The sequence below is a fragment of the Sphaeramia orbicularis genome, chromosome 21, assembly GCF_902148855.1.
Source record: "Sphaeramia orbicularis chromosome 21, fSphaOr1.1, whole genome shotgun sequence".
Classification (NCBI taxonomy): Eukaryota; Metazoa; Chordata; class Actinopteri; order Kurtiformes; family Apogonidae; genus Sphaeramia; species Sphaeramia orbicularis.
The window spans coordinates 27,262,612-27,281,241 of record NC_043977.1 but is presented as its reverse complement, the minus strand read 5'-3'; the positions used below and the strand labels follow the sequence as shown (position 1 = coordinate 27,281,241).

The following is an 18,630-nucleotide window of genomic DNA, read 5'->3' as shown; positions in this document are numbered from 1 at the left end:
AAATGTTTATGGCAGGGCATCCATGTAGCTTTGGTGTAAATATCAAGATATTTCATGTACATGTTATATTTAGCTCTGTAATTTTTAGTTTAAATCATTCAGAAATTAACTGAATTTATTAAAAAAAAGTGTGAATTTATATATTTTAGTTATTAGGTCAAAGATAATCATCAGATACGTACTTAAGATATGCTGACCTGCTAGTTCCAGCCCATCCTGTCTATTAAAACAACGTTGTCCCTCAGGAAGTGAAGTGAGTCGTTAGATGCATGCCCATAAACACTTTTAATACGTATTTATAGTTTTGCATATGAAAACGTCTACGGAAATGGCAAAAAAAGGTGAATTTTAGTGTAGTAAATGTTTAACTCACATGATTTAACTCATGACAGGTCATTTCTTTGGAGCACTGAAGCAATAAAACAGGTGGAAACACAAATATTAGGGTAGACTGAAGAATAAAACATGGAAAAAAAGCCCCATAAAGCTATTTTTAGACTCTGCTTCTTCTACTCTGTTTATTAGACTCATGTGTAACGTCTCATTGCCACCTTCTGATGCCATTACACAGCCTAGTTTATTCACTTTAAACCAGTTTATGGAAAAGCATGTTATTCATGTTTTCTTTTTTCAATTTAATTTATTTTTATATTACATGGAAACTTGGCTACTGAAGTGTCCGGTCCACTATGAGAAGAAAAAATATTTTTGCCAACTCCATTAAGATTAAGACTATATTAATAGGAAGTGTTATAACATATACAGGGTGGGGAAGCAACATTTACAATATTTTGAGGCAGGGATTGAAGGACAGTGTATGACCAATTAGTTTATTGAAAGTCATGAGAATTTATTTGCCACAAGAAAATTGACATAATAGAAAATGTTTTTATTCTATGTGTCCTCCTTCTTTCTCAATAACTGCCTTCACACGCTTCCTGAAACTTGCGCAAGTGTTCCTCAAATATTCGGGTGACAACTTCTCCCATTCTTCTTTAATAGTATCTTTAAGAAAGTCGACATTGCTGTGTGATGTTCTATTGGTAGCATGTTCTAAAATGCCCCAAATAGCATAATCCAGAGGGTTTAGATCTGGGCTAGAAGGCAGCCATAAACACGATTCCCAAAAATTGCTAAAGTTGGATTTGTTGCTGTTGTCAACAAGTGTTTTGGTGTTCTTGTGTAAGATTTTAACTTCAAATCCTATTTTACTGCATTTCTAACGGTCTTTTTGTCTACCTCAAGTTCAATTGCCATTTTTCTCATGGATTTGGTTGGATCCTTTAGGATTTTGGATTTGAGAGCTTTAATAAAAGCTTTGGTACGTTTTTTGTTGCTTCCTCCACTTCCAGACTTTCTCGTAATAGTTTTGCTCATAGTCATTCTCTTCTTTCCATTATAAACAGTCTTTATGGACACTCCAACTATTTTTGAAATCTCCTTTGGTGTGACGAGTGCATTCAGCAAATCACACACTCTTTGACGTTTGCTTTCCTGATTACTCATATGGGCAAAAGTTTCTGAAAAGGTATGGATAATAGTGTTAGGTATGATTATGACATCAATATATGTTTGGTTTCAAAGCAATTGACGTAGTGCCTGCTGAGAAAAAACAACTAAATGTTCATTGTAAATTTTGCTTCCCCACCCTGTATGTTCATAATATTATCACATAATAGGTAATATATATTTGAATTTATTCATGTTTATGTAATTATGTATAGAAGCAGTGTCAAGGTGTGTTCTTTGTCTGTGATTTAGAGCAATATCAAAGTTCCCTTCCATCCATTCACAGCTCAGTCACCTGTGTATCTGACTGCTGATTGGTCGGCTAAATGGAAGAAAATAAACAGTTTACAAGCTACATAATCAGATTGACGGTTTTTACAAATTGCCCCTTTAAAACCAGTGCTGCCATGATGTGTCTCTATTCATACAGACATCATGCATCTTTAGTTTTAGAAATGTAAATTTTCTTTTCTTAACTCTTCCTCAGGAGGCTGTGCGAGTTTTAATCCGCCACTCGGCCGATGTCAACGCACGCGACAAGAACTGGCAGACACCGCTGCATGTGGCGGCCGCCAATAATGCACTGCGATGCGCCGAAGTCATCATCCCGCTGTTAAGTAGCGTCAACGTGTCGGACCGCGGCGGACGCACGGCCCTGCATCATGCTGCCCTCAACGGCCACACTGAGGTACTGCGCAATTGTGTTGCATCGTACAACTAAAAAAAAAGCTTTGAAAGGTTGAAACAGATCTGTCCTGAAATCTAACACACAAAGTTGGGCAAGATCTTTGATTTAGTTTTATTGTCATATTTGTTATTAAGCCGACAAGGGAAGGGGTTCTAGATGTGGTTATTTTTATGCTGTTGTGTATTTGTGCATGCTGTACCACATTTGTCCAGCAGTCACCGCCAAAGTGTTCTGGCCATAGCAACTTGATTCTAATGTTATTGTATTCCAAAATTACTAATATCTCCCAAAATATCGGTTCTATCAACTTGCCATTTTCACTAGTTTCTTCCTTGACCAAAAATACATAAATATGCCAAACTGCAGCAGTCAGCTCTTTCCGCATTTTGAGTGAATCCCCAGACACACACACACTTGGCTTTTATAATATAGATTTTTCTTAAGTTTTCTTGAGTTGTCAGTGTTTCAGATTTATCATCATGTCAAATGTCAGTTATTTTGTTAATACCATTTGAACAAATATGTGATTGGACCTAAGCAGAGACCAAAGGCCTCCAGGATCCAAAGTTTCAGGATCCAGAGTTTCAGACCTGAGCTGTGAGAAAACATTTGCAGATCTCTGAGAAATAGATTTTTTAAACTCAGCTTGAAAAAAAAAACATTCTACAATTCAAGTACAAATGTACATCTACAAAAGTTTTGAAGAAAAATATTCCCTTTCAGCATTAAAATGGAAACTTTTATCCCCCAGCATAAACACACCAGTTCCAGGATATCGTGTAAAGTGTTGAAAACGAATGAATGAATGCTTTATTCTTTCAGACATATAAAAACCACAATATGATCATCAGCAAAGTAAATGCCCGAAGCAAATTATCAACAGAAAACAACCAAAACAAAAAAAGGAAATTTATCCTATTATACAAAAGCTGAAAATGAGTGGGAAGAAATAAACACCATCTATTCCTTAAATCATGTATTACAACATTTCAACCTCCTGACATTACTTTAAGCTGCAAATGCTTAATTAATCAGAGTTAAAATGCATCTGAAAACACTGAGAGTCAAGAACAAAATCATGTTTGCAAAGATATTACTGTTCTTCTCTGTCTGATTATCATATAGTTCTGAAAATCTACTTCTTTTTTATTAAATTTCAAGCATTCACACAATAATTATGTAATAATGCCGTTCCATGGCTGTGAGATCAGTCTTTTTCTGGTTCGGTCGGAAAAGTTAAATCATTATTTCTGTAGCTTTAGAGCTGTTCCTCTTAGATGTATTCCACCAAGTAACAGGCTGATGTAACATCCTTTGTGCTATTTTGGATGAATAGCTTGGTTAAAGGAAACAGGTGGGTGAGTGCAGCTGCATCATCAGGTAGGCCGTTCACATGACGAACTACGCATCTGAGACAAAACCATTCACAAATCTGCCAAAGCTAAAATTAACAATGAGAGGCAGCAGAGTTTCGGAGCCAAACTGAATGGACGCTGCGTCTATTTCTGCTCCTCCACAGTGAGCGAAATGATGAGGTGCATCTACGACCCTGTTATATAAAGACCTGTCGCCCACACACACACACTCCTTCACACTTGCTGTGCACACGGAAAAAGCACAAGCGTGTATCTGATAAATATATCTACTTCCCACTAATTTACCTCCCTCTGCGTCTCTGTCAGATGGTAAACCTCCTGCTGACAAAAGGAGCCAACATCAACGCTTTTGATAAGAAGGACGGCCGAGCGCTGCACTGGGCAGCCTTCATGGGTAAAACACACACCTTGTTAAAGAATTACTGCATCACACATCATGTTATTTTCTGATGTGCTTGGAATAAAATAATCAGTGGTTTCTAACCAACCTGTTGAGGATTTTTACACTCAAATAGATTTATAACTCCGCCCCCCGAAGGAGAGGCAAGGGGTAATGTTTTTGGTTTGGTTTGTTTGTTTGTTTGTTTGTTTGTTAACGCTCTAGCAGCAAAACTATTGGTTGAATTATAGACTGCCACTGATCAAGAATAGATTTCATTACATTTTGGGAACAGTAAGCCAAATTAAAAAAAATTTTAATGAATTTTTACATTCCCCCCCCCCATTTACTTATAATGGGTGAAATTTTCAAATGTTTGTGGCACCAAAACTAATGGATGAATTCATACCAAATTTGGTTTATAGATTGCCAGTGACCCAGAATAGATCTCATTACATTTTGGGAACAGTAGGTCAAAGTTCAAATTTTTTATGAATTTTTAAAATCCTTTTTTTTTCCCCAATTTATTTATAATGGGTGAAATTTCACATGTCTGTAGCAGCAAAACTGTTGGTTGAATTCATACCAAATTTGGTTTATAGATTGCCAGTGACCCAGAATAGATGTCATCACATTTTGAGAAAAATAGGCCAAAGTTTCAAATTTTTTAAAGTCTTTTTTCTTCTCCCATTTACTTATAAGGAGCGAAATTTCAAATGTCTATAAAACATCAATTTGGTTTGAATTTGCTTCAAACTTGGCACATATATAGAGGCAGTTGATATGCTGACATCAGCACATGCATAGACATGATGACATCAGCTGGATCGATGCCAAAATAAGCTACAATACGTGAGAGGGGTGGGGTTTGTTGTGCCTGGCACCACTTGTTAGGCTTTATTTACTGTTATAAAACATTAAAAGAACATAGAAATTTTTATTTATAATAAATAGAATAAAGTGCCTAAAACACTTCCACTGATGGTGTGCATTCTCCACACAACATAGCCATAAAATAATGATGTAAATGTATATATTAATACATCTAAACATAGTCAAATATAGAAACATGGTTAAGATTGTAAGGTGATGACAGCACATCCTATTATGACCTCTAGGCTTTAATTTTTCTTGCCCAAATTATATGAATACGCCAATTTTATAATAGAATAAATGTAGAAATACCAGTTATATATTAGTTATTATGTTTGCTATAATCCATTGACGTTGGAGGTTTAGAGATCTGTGTAAAGATGCCTTAAGGAAGAAGGTTTTATGTAAGAAGTAATGTACAGAGATGCAGTCATGGCTGTGAAATAAACCCTAACAGGGTGATGCAGGACTGGAGTCACACTGATGTGGTTGATATAACAATAACGACCAGTTCACTGCACATTATCCCTCTGAGTATATACAGAGTCCTGCCCTTGATATATTAGAATCAAGTCTACCTTTATATTTTGACCTGCAAGCTTTTCACTAATAGAGAACAGGGTCCATGTAGTGACCGATGCAAATGCCAACATGCTTTTGAGTTTTGCTTTTAGGTTAAAAAAAAAAAAAAAAAAAAAGGCCAGGAAAAAACTTTGAGAATCTGAGAAGGGATGCAAAGTATGCACGAAGGAAAGAGTAATGATCATTCTCACGCTGTTTTATGAATTCTGGATATTCACTCAGTCAATATACCTTGCAGGTTTCATAAAGATTGGTGCATCTGTTTGTGAGACATGAACAGAAACAAGACATCGTATCGGGTCGACAGTTTTTGTTCACACATATAAACAGACATGCTACTTTAACTATAGCTTCATTGTCTGGAAATGGGTCCTTTTCCTTTTCAACAATGTGTGGATGTTACTTCCACTCAATTAAAAACACTCCCTCTAAATTAATCTTTCTCAAATGGGGGTACTTGGAAGAAGCCCAGGGTGTATTTGAAATTTTTTGGGAAAACTACATTAAATAAATCATCATGTTCTGCATACAAAATAAATGATGAGAATTAATTCTGAAATGTAAACTGCAATAAATACATTCATATAACAAAATTGACACTCCTGACATTATTTCATTTCAGTATTTTTTAAAAACTCGGAGCCCCCCCCCAAGCTTTGGTAACATTTTAAGAGCATTTCTATTTTATATTATTCAAAATGAGTTTATTTGAGTAATTAAGTAATTACTTTTGGCTGATGAAAGGTTCATTTATTTATTAATGACTAATTCATTTATGTTTCTTATCAATGAATGAGGGCACTTTCCAGTTTATATTTTGCTCATAAAAATTTGATATTTTTAATATATTAAAGTTAAATATCGTCGGCTTCCTGATAAAACCTGCTAAGTGACATTTTTGGTTGGGAATAAAAACCTGCTATCTCCCCTATTATAGCTTCAAATTTCAGTCTCCTGTGAAAGTTGTTTACATTCCATCATAAGTACCAACATTAAAGGAACAGATATTTTTTTATCATATTTCACAGTTTCCTGTTATATAAACAGTTTTTTGTTTCTCCTGTAAAATTTGCCAAAAGTCACATAGCAGGTTTTATCAGGAAGCCGACGATATATGTTGTTTGTTTACGAAGATTTGAAAATAAAAACAGACACCTATGGCACAGAAGCAAATTTTACCTAATTTTTTTAAATCAAAAATGCTGAAGTGAGAATTGGGGGCAAAAAAATATATTTCAGGGGGTTGTCCACTATAAAAAGTTTTAGAACCGCTGCTCTAAATGCCCTTTTAACTCCTTGTGTGTGTGCTCTGGTGCTCCCCCTGCAGGTCATTTGGATGTTGTGTGTCTGCTGGTGAACCAGGGGGCAGAGATCAGCTGTAAAGACAAGCGGGGGTACACTCCCCTCCACACGGCGGCCTCCAGCGGACAGATCGCTGTGGTCAAACACCTGCTCAACCTCGCTGTGGAGGTCTGGACAAACACACACTGACTCACTGCTTCACACATACACTGCAAAAAAGGGGTGTCAAAAAACAAGATAAAAACTCTAAATCTGAGGAAAAAGGTTCTCAAAACAAGTGCAATATCTGTCCATGCAGATGTGACAAGATTTCTTCAATTAATATTGTTAAATCTAGAAATAAGCTTGTCTACAGATGTATGAACACTTAAAATAAGAAATAAGAACCAAATAATTTGCGGTGTAAGGACAGTCATAGGTGGCAGACGTATGCACATATTTGCTTAGAGGTATAGATATATGTGTAAAAAGGACTAGAGGTGGTATTCAACTTACTTATTACTTTCAATCTGAAAAAGTACAGGTTCTGAAAAGTACTTAAATTACAGTAAAAGTAGCTATTTGAAGGATATTTGCACCAGCGGTTTCTGTGCAAAGCTAACTGAACCATGTCATGCTAATATAATATGAAAACTATTTCACCATTAATAATTTAAATAAAAAGGTTGTGTGTCTTTGTCAAAACTTGCCTTGAAATGTAGGGAGGGAGATAAAAAGTGAGAAAAAATGAATACTTACATAAAGCAGACATTGTTTAAAATTCTACTTAATCACATTGCATTTTACTTGAAGTTTTTGTGCTTAAATGTTTGATTACAATACAACACACTCCTACACTGAACACATAATCTTCATTCAAACATAACAAACGCATTCACTCATTCACAAACTCATCGCTCAGAACACTTTCCATCGACCGTAACAACAAGTATTGTTTTGTGTGATAACAGATAGACGAGTCCAACGCGTTTGGGAACACTGCGCTCCACGTGGCCTGTTTTAACGGCCAGGACAACGTCGTCAGTGAGCTCATCGACTACGGCGCCAACGTCAGCCAACCCAACAACAAGGGTTTCACGCCACTGCATTTTGCCGCCGCCTCCACACATGGAGCGTTGTGTCTGGAGTTTCTGGTCAACAACGGGGCTGACGTTAACGTGCAGGTACTGAACGTCTGCACGATGCATAACTGATAACATGTGATATATGTTTCTTTGTTTGTTTGTTTGCACCGTAGCAGCAAAACCATTACTTGAAGTCATACCAATTTGGGTTTATAAATTGCCAGTGACCCAGAATAGATCTCATTATTTTGTATGAATTTTTTGAATGAATTTTTTTTACATCTTACATTTTTTTTTACATTTTACAAAGTAGGTCAAAGTTAAATTTTTTTAAATAAATTTTTTACATCTCTTTTTTTCTTCTCCCATTTACTTGTAATGGGCAAAATTTCACATGTCTATAAAAACATCAATTTTGTTTCAGTTTACTTAAAACTTGGCACATATATAGAGGCAACTGATATGCTGAAGTCAGCACATGCATAGACATGATGACATCAGCTGGATCGATGCCAAAATAAGCTACAATACGTACAAGGGGCGGGGTTTGTTGTGCCTGGCACCACTTGTTACTTGTGCTGTTAGTGAGATTTAAACAGGAGCATTTTCACTCATCACCCTTTTTACCACTGATTATCAAGAAACATGTCATTAATGTTTTTCAGTCCCGCAAAAGTGTACTGTTCCTCTGATGTTTGAGTCCCCAGTATCGTCTTCGTTAGCAACTTGACGAAACTTCTGGTCGGATTCATTTCAAATTTTACATGTAGCTTCCTTGGGAAAATTTTAACAAAGTTTGTCCACAGTTTAGAATTTTTTTTTTATTTTTGACAAATTTTTGATATATTGAAAATTTTCCTTTACTTATAATGGGCCATATTTTGATGGTTTATAACATGGAAGTGGTCACAGATATGAATATAGTTACTATTCAGATATGAATATAGTTACTACTGAGTACTGATAGGATAAATTGGATGTAAGTATAGAGGTGAATGAATAGGCTAATGCCCCTGTGATCATCCTATGCCTATTTGTTTTTTTGTTTTATTTGTTTGTTTTGATGATGTCTATGTCATTGTGTGTATTTTTAATTTTTTTTTTAAAATTTATAGCGAATGAGTGCTGTATCAATTGTTGGCTGTTTTATTACCTCCGCCCGGAGGTATTGTGATCACTTTGCTTTGTGTGTTTGTTTGTTTGTTTGTTTGTTTGTTTGTTAGCAAGATAACTCAAAAAGTTATGGACAGATTTTCATGAAATTTTCAGGAAATGTTGATAATGAACAAATGATTAAATTTTGGTGGTGATCGGGGGGGGGGGGGTGTCTGTCTTGGCGGAGGTCTGCGCTCTCCGAGTGCTTTTCTTGTATTATTATTTTGTTTGTCACCTGTCTAGGGACTGCAGATGAAAAGTAGTTATTTTTACTAATTCTGGCATATTTTACATGGGTGTATTTTTTGTACAACAGTGTTCATAAATATAGATGGTCCCTATTAAATAAACCAATAAAATAAATATATGAACTTTGATTTAATTAGTTGAAGTATCCTCCAGTGTAAGAACCACCCCCTTCTATTGGGAGATTGATCTCCTGCATCAAGACCACAGGACTTTAATATTGCGTCAATTTCAATTTACTGATTCTTGATTGAACATGCCGATGAGCTACGGGGCCATTGGTCCTATTTTTTTTGTTACTGTGGGGGTTTATTGGGACCATTGTTGAAAAAATGATAATATGGAAGCTTTGGAGTGGGGTCATTATTCAAGAAAAACCTTATAATGAAGCTGTAAATCTACAAGAAAAACACTCCTTCTTTTCCCACCAAATTAGCTCTGGTTCTTGACCTGGTTTCGTTGAGGATTCTTGGAACCACTAGCCCAAACCGATGAAAGGGGGTCACTGGTGCTGTTGTTTTCTCCACTGGGATGTGTTCAATAGAATAACAACTACACCAGTTATTTACCCCCAGGCCTTTCCCTTAAGCTTTAAACAGACATTTTATTGATGCCAGAATCGACACATTTAATGATTACAGCTTTTCCAGATGAAATGAAATGAATGTATTGTACTGACGAACATTATCATTAAAACAAGGTGACGTGTTTTGTTGTTTCAGAGTCGAGATGGGAAGAGTCCTCTTCACATGACAGCAGTTCATGGACGGTTCACCCGCTCCCAAACCCTCATCCAGAGTGGTGAGATGTCCGCAATTTATTCATTCATTTGTTTTCTAAATCTAATAGAGTGTTTCAGGACCTTTTAAGGGTTTTTTAAATCAACATGTATTTTTTAGGCGGGGAGATCGACAGTGTGGATAAGGACGGTAACACCCCTCTACACATCGCTGCCCGTTATGGCCACGAACTCCTCATTAACACACTCATCACCAGCGGAGCAGACTGCACAAGGTGTCTGTTTATTTGCAGATATCTGGTATTAGAAGGAATCTTTATGTAATAAATAATAACCGTCTGTTGTCTCCATGTTTCACCAAAAGGCGAGGCGTCCATGGCATGTTTCCTCTCCACCTGGCTGCCTTGAATGCACATTCTGACTGCTGCAGGAAGCTGCTGTCCTCAGGTAAACCTCAAAGCAAACAGTAATATAATAAAACACAGATTAATACTTGTTTTCTTCATATAAATGGCTGTGACCTGTGGGTTAGGTCTTTTGAAATACTATTAAGGCATCATTTTATATAAGAGGTAGTAGAGATTTAGTTCCTCTACTGCAGGGGTGTCCAAACTTTTTGTCCAGAGGGCCAGATCTGATAATGTGGACATTGCCAGGGGCCAGTGGTCCCTTCAGACATTTTTTAAACAGTAAAAATTACATATAAATGCGCTGTTCTACAACAATTTTATTTTCATTGTCACAATATTGTTTTTTTAAATGGCAATGTAACCAAATCTAAGCCACTCAGGTGTGAACAAATAGAAAAAAAAAAAAAAAAAACAATTCTGCCTTCCTTTCACATCTGGAGTCAGATAACATAGAACAAACTGTACAGCGTATCTTAAACATCCAAGTTGATAAAAATCTTAACCCCACATTCATTTTAAACATGACTTATATGAGTAATCATTACTCATATATTACTCAGTAATGCAAAGTCTGTTAACATTTAAGATTAAAACATATGACTCTTACTCTTTGAAAAAAACATTCAGAAAGTAATATTTTGTGTCACATCTATAAGTACATAACACCAGCAGTTATAGGCAACTAACCTGGCAACTTGGTAGCCTGCCTTGGTGGCGAATTCATTGAACTCCCAGGTTCACATGAAAAGTCACTGTTGTGAGTTTAAAGCAGCTTGAATTTGCTTCACTTTTTCGGAACGCTTACTCCCTGCTAGCTTGTCGTATGCGTTAGCATGTTTTGTCTGCTCGTGTCTCTTTACATTGAATTCCTTAAACAAGGCAACAGTCTCTTGACAAATTAGGCAAACATAATTGCCTCAATTTTCAGTGAAAAAAAATTGTAATTCCCATCTCTCCTGGAAGCGGCGGCCCTCACTGTCAACTTTCGTTTTTTTATTTACAGGCGCCGTGGTTAGAAATTAGCGAAAAAGGGTTCACGGTAAGGTCACAGAGCCAGATAGAGTTAGTGGTGCTGCCACCATGAGGTGAAAGGAGAAACTGCATTTTGAACCTTTTATGATTCATGTATTCGGTTCAACAGTCCAAGCGGGCCATAAATAATACAATATAAAACTGAAGCTGTGGGCCGTATAAAATCTGACCGCGGGCTGTGATTGGCCCCCGGGCCGGACTTTGGGCATGCCTGCTCTACTGTCATGGGGTTTGGACACTATGTGTGTGTAACCTGTGAGGCAAAATTCAGGGCAAAAAAAGTATCAACAAGTGGTGCCAGGCACAACAAACCCCGCCCCTCGCACGTACTGTAGCTTATTTTGGCTTTGATCCAGCTGATGTCATCATGTCTATGCATGTGCTGATGTCAGCATATCAATTGCATCTATATATGTGCCAAGTTTGAAGTAAATTAAAACAAAACCATGACACCCATCATAAGTAAATGGAAGGAAAAAAAAAAGTAAAAATTCAGACAAAATTTTAACTTTGACCTACTTTTCCCAAAATATAATCACATCTATTCTGGGTCACTGGCAATCTCTGAACCTAGTTTGGTATAAATACAACCAATAGTTTTGCTGCTACAGACATTTGAAATTTTGCCCATTATAAGTAAATGGGAGAAAAAACGAATTTAACAATTCATAAAAAATTGAAACTTTGACCTATTTTTCCCAGTATGTAAGGACGTATATTCTGGGTCACTGGCAATCTACAAACCAAATTTGGTATGAATTAAAGCAATATTTTTTCTGCTACAGACATTTAAACTTTTGCCCATTAAAGGTAAATGGGAGACGAAAAAAAAAAGAAATTCAGAAAACATTTGAACTTTGACCTACTTTTCCCAAAATGTAACCACATAAATTCTGGGTCACTGGCAATCTATAAACCGAATTTGGTATGAATTCAATAAATGGTTCCGCTGCTAAAGACCTGTGAAATTTCACCCATTGTAAGTAAATGGGGAAAAAAACAAAGATTTAAGAAATTCATAAAAAATATGAACTTTGGCCTACTGTTCCCAAAATGTAAAGAGATCTATTCTGGGTCACTGGAAATCAATAAACCCAATTTGGTATGAATTCAACCAATAGTTTTGCTGCTAGAGTGTTAAAAAACAAACAAACAAACAAATAAACAAACCGAACCAAAAACAATACCCCTTGTCTCCCCTTCGGGGGTGGGGGGGTAATAAAAGATGATTCACATCAATATATCAGTGCTTGAGGAAATGAAACTTTAACTGCAAACTTTCCATGGTAGTTCTAAGAAGCGTTACTCGTCCTTGGCTGTTACTTGGATGCTGTCCTGGCTTTGGGCTGATCCAGAGTCTGTTTTGTTTCCGTACAATATTCAGGGAGGGTTGAGCTTGGTTGTTTTTTTTTTTGCTTCCTGGTGGTGAATTCCTTCACAAACACATGCATTCAGCTCAGGCCAAATGTGAATCACAATGTCCCAGAAACAGACGAGGCCTCACTGAGTGTAATTATTCACTGATGGCTCCCGTGTCTCTCTGGATGGACACGCTGTTTTCTATTGAACTGTCTCTCAGAGGATGCACTTGGTTCTTAATATTTTGCTGATACTTGCAGAAAAGTTTTCGACTTTCTTTTGGCTTTAAAGTACTTTGCATCTCCATTCATCTGTTTATTTTGTCAGTGTCTCAGGGCAGAAAAGAGGATGTTTGACAAATACAAAATCGAAACAGGGACAAGACAACAGTACTCCCTGGTTCCAGATCATTTTGACGATTTTCCTTATGTCCAGAGGCATGGAGCAGCTTGAAACCAGGCTCTTCATGTGGCTCTGCTGAGTTGTTGTGCTGAACAACAAAGGAGGCTTTTACATGCTTTGCAGCTGGAGTGTTGTGTCTGGTCAGGGCTGTTGTGATCAGCGACGGCTGGGCTTTTGTGTTTCGGTGAATCCAGAGCTAAATCTGGAACTAGAAGCTCTTACCCTCCATATCCGAAGCACAGTGAAAATCAGGCGAAGTATAAAGGATTAAAAACGCCATGAATGATGGGATTTTTCATTCATTTTTTGAGACGTGAGTTCAGCTTCCATCAAAAGCAGCTGTGAAAGCATCCGTTCTGAATGTGAGCAGAGGTTTGGCCTGAGGTGTTAATGCCTGGAAGTCAAAGGTGTGAATGGATGTTTTGTACACAAGCAGGCCAAAAGTTCATCTGCAGAACCACAAGGATCTGCTGACTGTTCACAGCCTTTCCCCCTGAATCAGCAAGCATCCACACTGAAACAATTAGCATTAGACACAATGCTTTCCATATCTCTTCTATTAGCCTAGTCCTGTGTCTCACCTCTTGGTTTTAGACTAATAAAGTCGCCTTAAAGGGGTCATATTTTGCTAAACCCACTTTTATTAGTCTTTTTTATATTTATTTGTGTATTAGGACCCTAATAGTTCATAAAGTTTGAGTTTGAACCCTCCAGGTGCTGCAAAGCTATCTTTATATTCATTCCGGCAAAAATTGAGTGGATTTCTACAACCTGTTTAAATTCCTTCTTAATTTGTTACATCTATAACTAGTTATGTCACGACATTTGCACATATAAGGTCAAAACTTCCGACGAATATTTCTCCAGTTACACCATAATTGTTTGTCAGCAGCAGCGGCTGTAGTCCATACTGAAAATATGTCCAAACTTTGAGCCGATTACCTAAAATGTTCAGTTGTTGGGTCATCGGGACAGAGCAGCACAGACGACAACCTGGAGGGGGCGGGGCGTGAAGTGGCTCATCATGTGCATTTAAAGGGCCAGCGCTCATTACTCAGAAGGACTGTTGAAGATGGACCTGTGGAGTTGAATTAATGAAGAATTCAGACCCAAGTGTAGCATTAACGTACTGCATGTATTTGGATGAAAGTGATGTTGTTCTACACTGCATTTGTATATATAAATTATTTATTACAAAACATATTTGTTATAACTGTGTAACAGCACAACAGGAAAGAGAAAAACTAAGGATCAGGCTCAGGTTGTGTGACCCTGTGCTCGCATTGGCTGGGGTTCTGTGACGCTTCGTTCAGATTGGCTGACATTCTGTGACGCTACGTTCTCATTGGCTGGCGCTCTGTGACGCTGCACACTGATTGGTTGACGTTCTGTGATGCTCTTCTCTCATTGGCTGGAGTTCCGTGACACTGTGCTCTCATTGACTGACGTTCTGTGACGTTGCGCTCTCATTGGCTGGTGTTTTCCTTGACACTGCTCTCTCATTGGCTGACGTTCCGTGACGCTGCGTTCTCATTGGCTGACGTTCCGTGATGCTGCACTCTCATTGGCTGACGTTCTGTGATGCTCCACTCTGATTGGCTGGCGTTCTGTGATGCTGTGCTCTCATTGGCTGACGTTCTGTGACGCTGTGCTCTCATTGGCTGGCATTCTGTGATGCTGCGTTCTCATTGGCTGGCGTTCCATGACGGTGCGCTTTCATTGGCTGACATTCTGTGACGCTCCTCTCTCATTGGCTGGAGTTCCGTGACGCTGCGCTCTCATTGGCTGACGTTCTGTGATGTTCCGCTCTGATTGGCTGGCGTTCTGTGACACTGTGCTCTCATTGGCTGACGTTCTGTGACACTGCGCTCTGATTGGTTGATGTTCTGTGACGCTGCGCTCTGATTGGTTGATGTTCTGTGATGCTGCGCTCTCATTGGCTGCTCAAAACAAATAAATGAACAAATGAAAAAAAGCCTGTTTTGTTTAAAATCATTGCTTCCTGGTGCTTTTTAAAGCTAAAAACTCAAAAAAGACTGTTCTAGGTAATTCACAAATGCCCATGTTCCTGTGACTTTAATAAAAGAAGCCTCAAATCATCGCAAATTTCACTGCAATTTTTTGGAAAAGCTGAAGCAAAATTAGACATTTTAGGCCACAATAATAAAAAAAAATCCCGCAAAATCCTGGAGGGACTGATTTACAGTTTATGTAGACCACAGGGAAATGTTTTAAAATGCATAATTCCATTTAAAGAACCAAAAAATCACTCCTTTAACCTCTTCAGTCCTGGTTCTTATGACTGCTGCAGCTCTTTGAAAACTATGCTGATTGTGCTCATCTTGAAAAACGTCCAGGCACACTCCTAGATCCTTGTTCACTGCTTATTACTCTTTTTTCATCTCATGCTTTGCTATATGATCTATCTGCAAAGCTGCACAGTATATATGGTCCTGTATGAGCAGATTCTTTAGTGTTACTGAGTGTTCAGTTCTTATGTCTGATGCTTCTACTAATAACTGCTGTACACAACTCTGAAACTAACATTTGTCACTTCACTTGAGGAGCTTTTTTTCTAAATGATAATCTGATGTCACTTGTATTCTACCAGTGTGTAGGAATCCTGTCTTTCCACATTTAAAGGTGGAATAAGCAGTTTTTGAGAATGAATGTTTATGAACAAACCAGAGTTGCCATTTATTTTCAGTGGAAAATAAAGCTGAATTTAAAAAAAGTGCTCAATTATGCTTTACACTAAGCTCCCAGCAATGCATTTTTATTCTATGTAGGGGACAAGAAAAAAAAAAAACATGGTCCAATGTAAAGGATATTTTATAAAAAAATGTATCGTAAAGAACTGTTTCATCATGCAGTTTCCAATCAAAACAATTATTTAATAGAAAAAACCCCAAATTTTTACTTTCCTGGGTCTCAAGATGTTAAGACACTTAACTGTATAAATTCTGGTTTAAGAAGTCATAAATAATTCAAAACAAAATCATAAAATGAATTTCCTAATAAACAAAGACGATCAGTGATTGGATGTTGGGTCCATTCAGTCACCGCACATTCACGTGTCTTTCTGACGGCTGATTGGTCGAATAATCACCCGCAATCACTGGACACTGTCAGTGCAAAGAGTAATAGACACTTTAAAGGTGCAGCATTTGTTACGTTATTTAAGAGAGAAGAGTTTAAATAAAGGTTTGCTCATTTGGCAACACTAAAAACAGACACCTCCCTTTACTACTCCTTGAAAAGCTCCTCTCACCATATTGAAATTCCCCTGTTAACAACACAAGCATGAGTACCATCTTTTAATCCACGTCATTACCCAATAAACATGAATTTTAAAAAAATAAAATAAATAAATAATAAAAAATAAAGCATAAACATAGTGATTAGAATTGCATACCCTACCTTTAAACTGTAAATATATTATCATGAAGGTACAGTGATGCTACTGTTTGAATAATGTTGTAAATAAAACTTGACCTGAGCACTTCTTAACCCTTTCATGCATGAATTATGAGAACCTTAATCAAGATTTTTTTCCTGAGTGTTTTTATTCCTTTTTGGGCATGAAAAAACAATGTTATTGAAATTTTTTTTTTTATGAACCTATTTTTCATGGATTAATGAAAATGTCCACTCAGCTGGACAATTTTTGAAGCAAAGAAACATGCATTTACTGTCGTACTGTGTGAAAACTATGAAATAAATGTTTTTTTTAATGTTGCTAATGTGATGTTTTCTCACATTTTAACATACTATAATAGTAGTTATTATGCACTCAAATAATATGCAAAAAAACAACACACAACAACTTCTTGTTAAAAAAAAACAAAAACCTGTTAATTACAGTCTAATAACAATTAGCAATTGATTTACACTCAAATGTGTTGCTACAGATCAGGTTTCTCAAGAACTGCAAAGTTACAGTAACAGGATGAATTGCAGTATATTACACTGGTCTACGATTTTTTTTTAGAAATAATTTGCTTCAGAGATTAAATGTGCTAAATGTTACGTATTTTAATAAGATTAATTGGAAAATAAATGACAAAAGTGCCGGTTTGCTGATGTTTTCAAGGTATATGATTAAGTGTTATTACACATATATATTGGTTTATGTACATTTATATAATAGTTTTTTAAATCTTCCACTAAATAGAACCTGTAAAGTGAATGTATTCTAATGTGCAGACAGTGTTTTGAAGTAGATCTTGTAGCTCTGAGACAAATATTCCTTTTGAGTCAAACCCATTCTCTCGTTAATTCTTGAATTTCACATTTTGACCCAAGGCTGTATCTTGGAAAGTTCAGCCAACCAGCATTTTTGACTTGATTTTTTTTTATCAGTGACTCTCATGTGGTAAAATTTCATTACTTTTATTCTGGAAGCATTTTCCTTGCAGACCAGTGTTATGGGATGGTGCATAAGTATCCACAGTGTTGGTTGATATGCAACTAAAACAACAAAATCCATGAATATACAAGAGAACAGCTGTAGAATAACTGTCCTCTGCAGTGACTGCTATGCATGAAAGGGTTAAACCCTCAGACTGAACTACTCGCTGTATTTCCTCTCAGATTTGTCTCAGTGTCGGCTTCAGACTGTCTCGATCTCTCTGTGACCTTACGATGACCTGTTGTCTTTAGTTTTTTTAATGTGTGTAACGTGTAGCTTGCAGCCACGTGTGTGTTTTCCTGTGTAGGCCTGGCATCGTGCACTGTCACCTGACCTTCACCGTGTTCCCTTTCACCTGTCGCACTAACACCTGTCTCTCTCTCCACCCCCTCCTCTTCCTGTCTCTCTCTCTTTCTCTGTGGCTGCTGCTGTGTGTTTACTGTCTGGCCTCCCTCCGTCTCCCTGCGCTGCCCTCGTCAGGTCGGAGGTTTAGCATAATGTGTAACGACTCGGTCCTATCTGCAGGCTTTCAGATAGACACTCCGGACACTCTGGGGAGGACCTGTCTGCACGCTGCCGCCGCTGGAGGGTGAGCAACACTCCTCATTAACACTAGACGGAAACCCAAGGGTAAAATGTACCTGTGCACCTGTGAACAAACAATCTGACATGGAATTTAAGGCAACAGCTTCACAGCGTCCTTGTTTTATGATGCTCTGGTTTTACAGTCTTTGGCTCTTTAACCCATAAGGACCCAGTGCTACTTTTGGGGCAGTTCCCAAATGAATTTTTCCTCTATTCTTAACCGTCCTTAAGTGATTTTTCACCATTTATTGTAATATTATCTTCTGTAGTTTTTGTTTTTTCAGTGAAAATCTGATATTTTCCTACATTTAATTTACTGATCATGTAGATGTTCATAAAAGCTAAGAGAAAAGTTGAGGGTTGTTATACCAAAAATAGAGAAAACTGAAGAAAAAGTGACTTTTTAACTGAATTATATCATTAACTGAACATAAACCCAGTGTGTACATCCACTGTCATTGATCCAACTCCATAAAGACCCGATGCTGTTTTTATAGCAGTTCCCAAATGAATTTTCC

At 37.3% G+C, this 18,630-nt stretch overlaps 1 protein-coding gene across 3 annotated transcripts in view; it reads left to right on the top strand.

The window, feature by feature from the left end:
• Positions 1 to 18,630, top strand: part of ankrd44 (ankyrin repeat domain 44) — a 67,791-nt gene that overhangs the window by 21,381 nt on the left and 27,780 nt on the right. For 2 of the 3 annotated variants that reach the window (XM_030125239.1, XM_030125241.1), the window contains exons 5-12: positions 1,997 to 2,197; positions 3,880 to 3,967; positions 6,735 to 6,877; positions 7,660 to 7,872; positions 9,897 to 9,975; positions 10,074 to 10,188; positions 10,278 to 10,360; positions 18,008 to 18,116. In XM_030125239.1, the coding sequence (XP_029981099.1) occupies positions 1,997 to 2,197; positions 3,880 to 3,967; positions 6,735 to 6,877; positions 7,660 to 7,872; positions 9,897 to 9,975; positions 10,074 to 10,188; positions 10,278 to 10,360; positions 18,008 to 18,116 (1,031 nt within the window). The remainder of the gene's footprint in view (positions 1 to 1,996; positions 2,198 to 3,879; positions 3,968 to 6,734; positions 6,878 to 7,659; positions 7,873 to 9,896; positions 9,976 to 10,073; positions 10,189 to 10,277; positions 10,361 to 18,007; positions 18,117 to 18,630) is intronic. The other variant, XM_030125240.1, reaches the window with a different exon arrangement.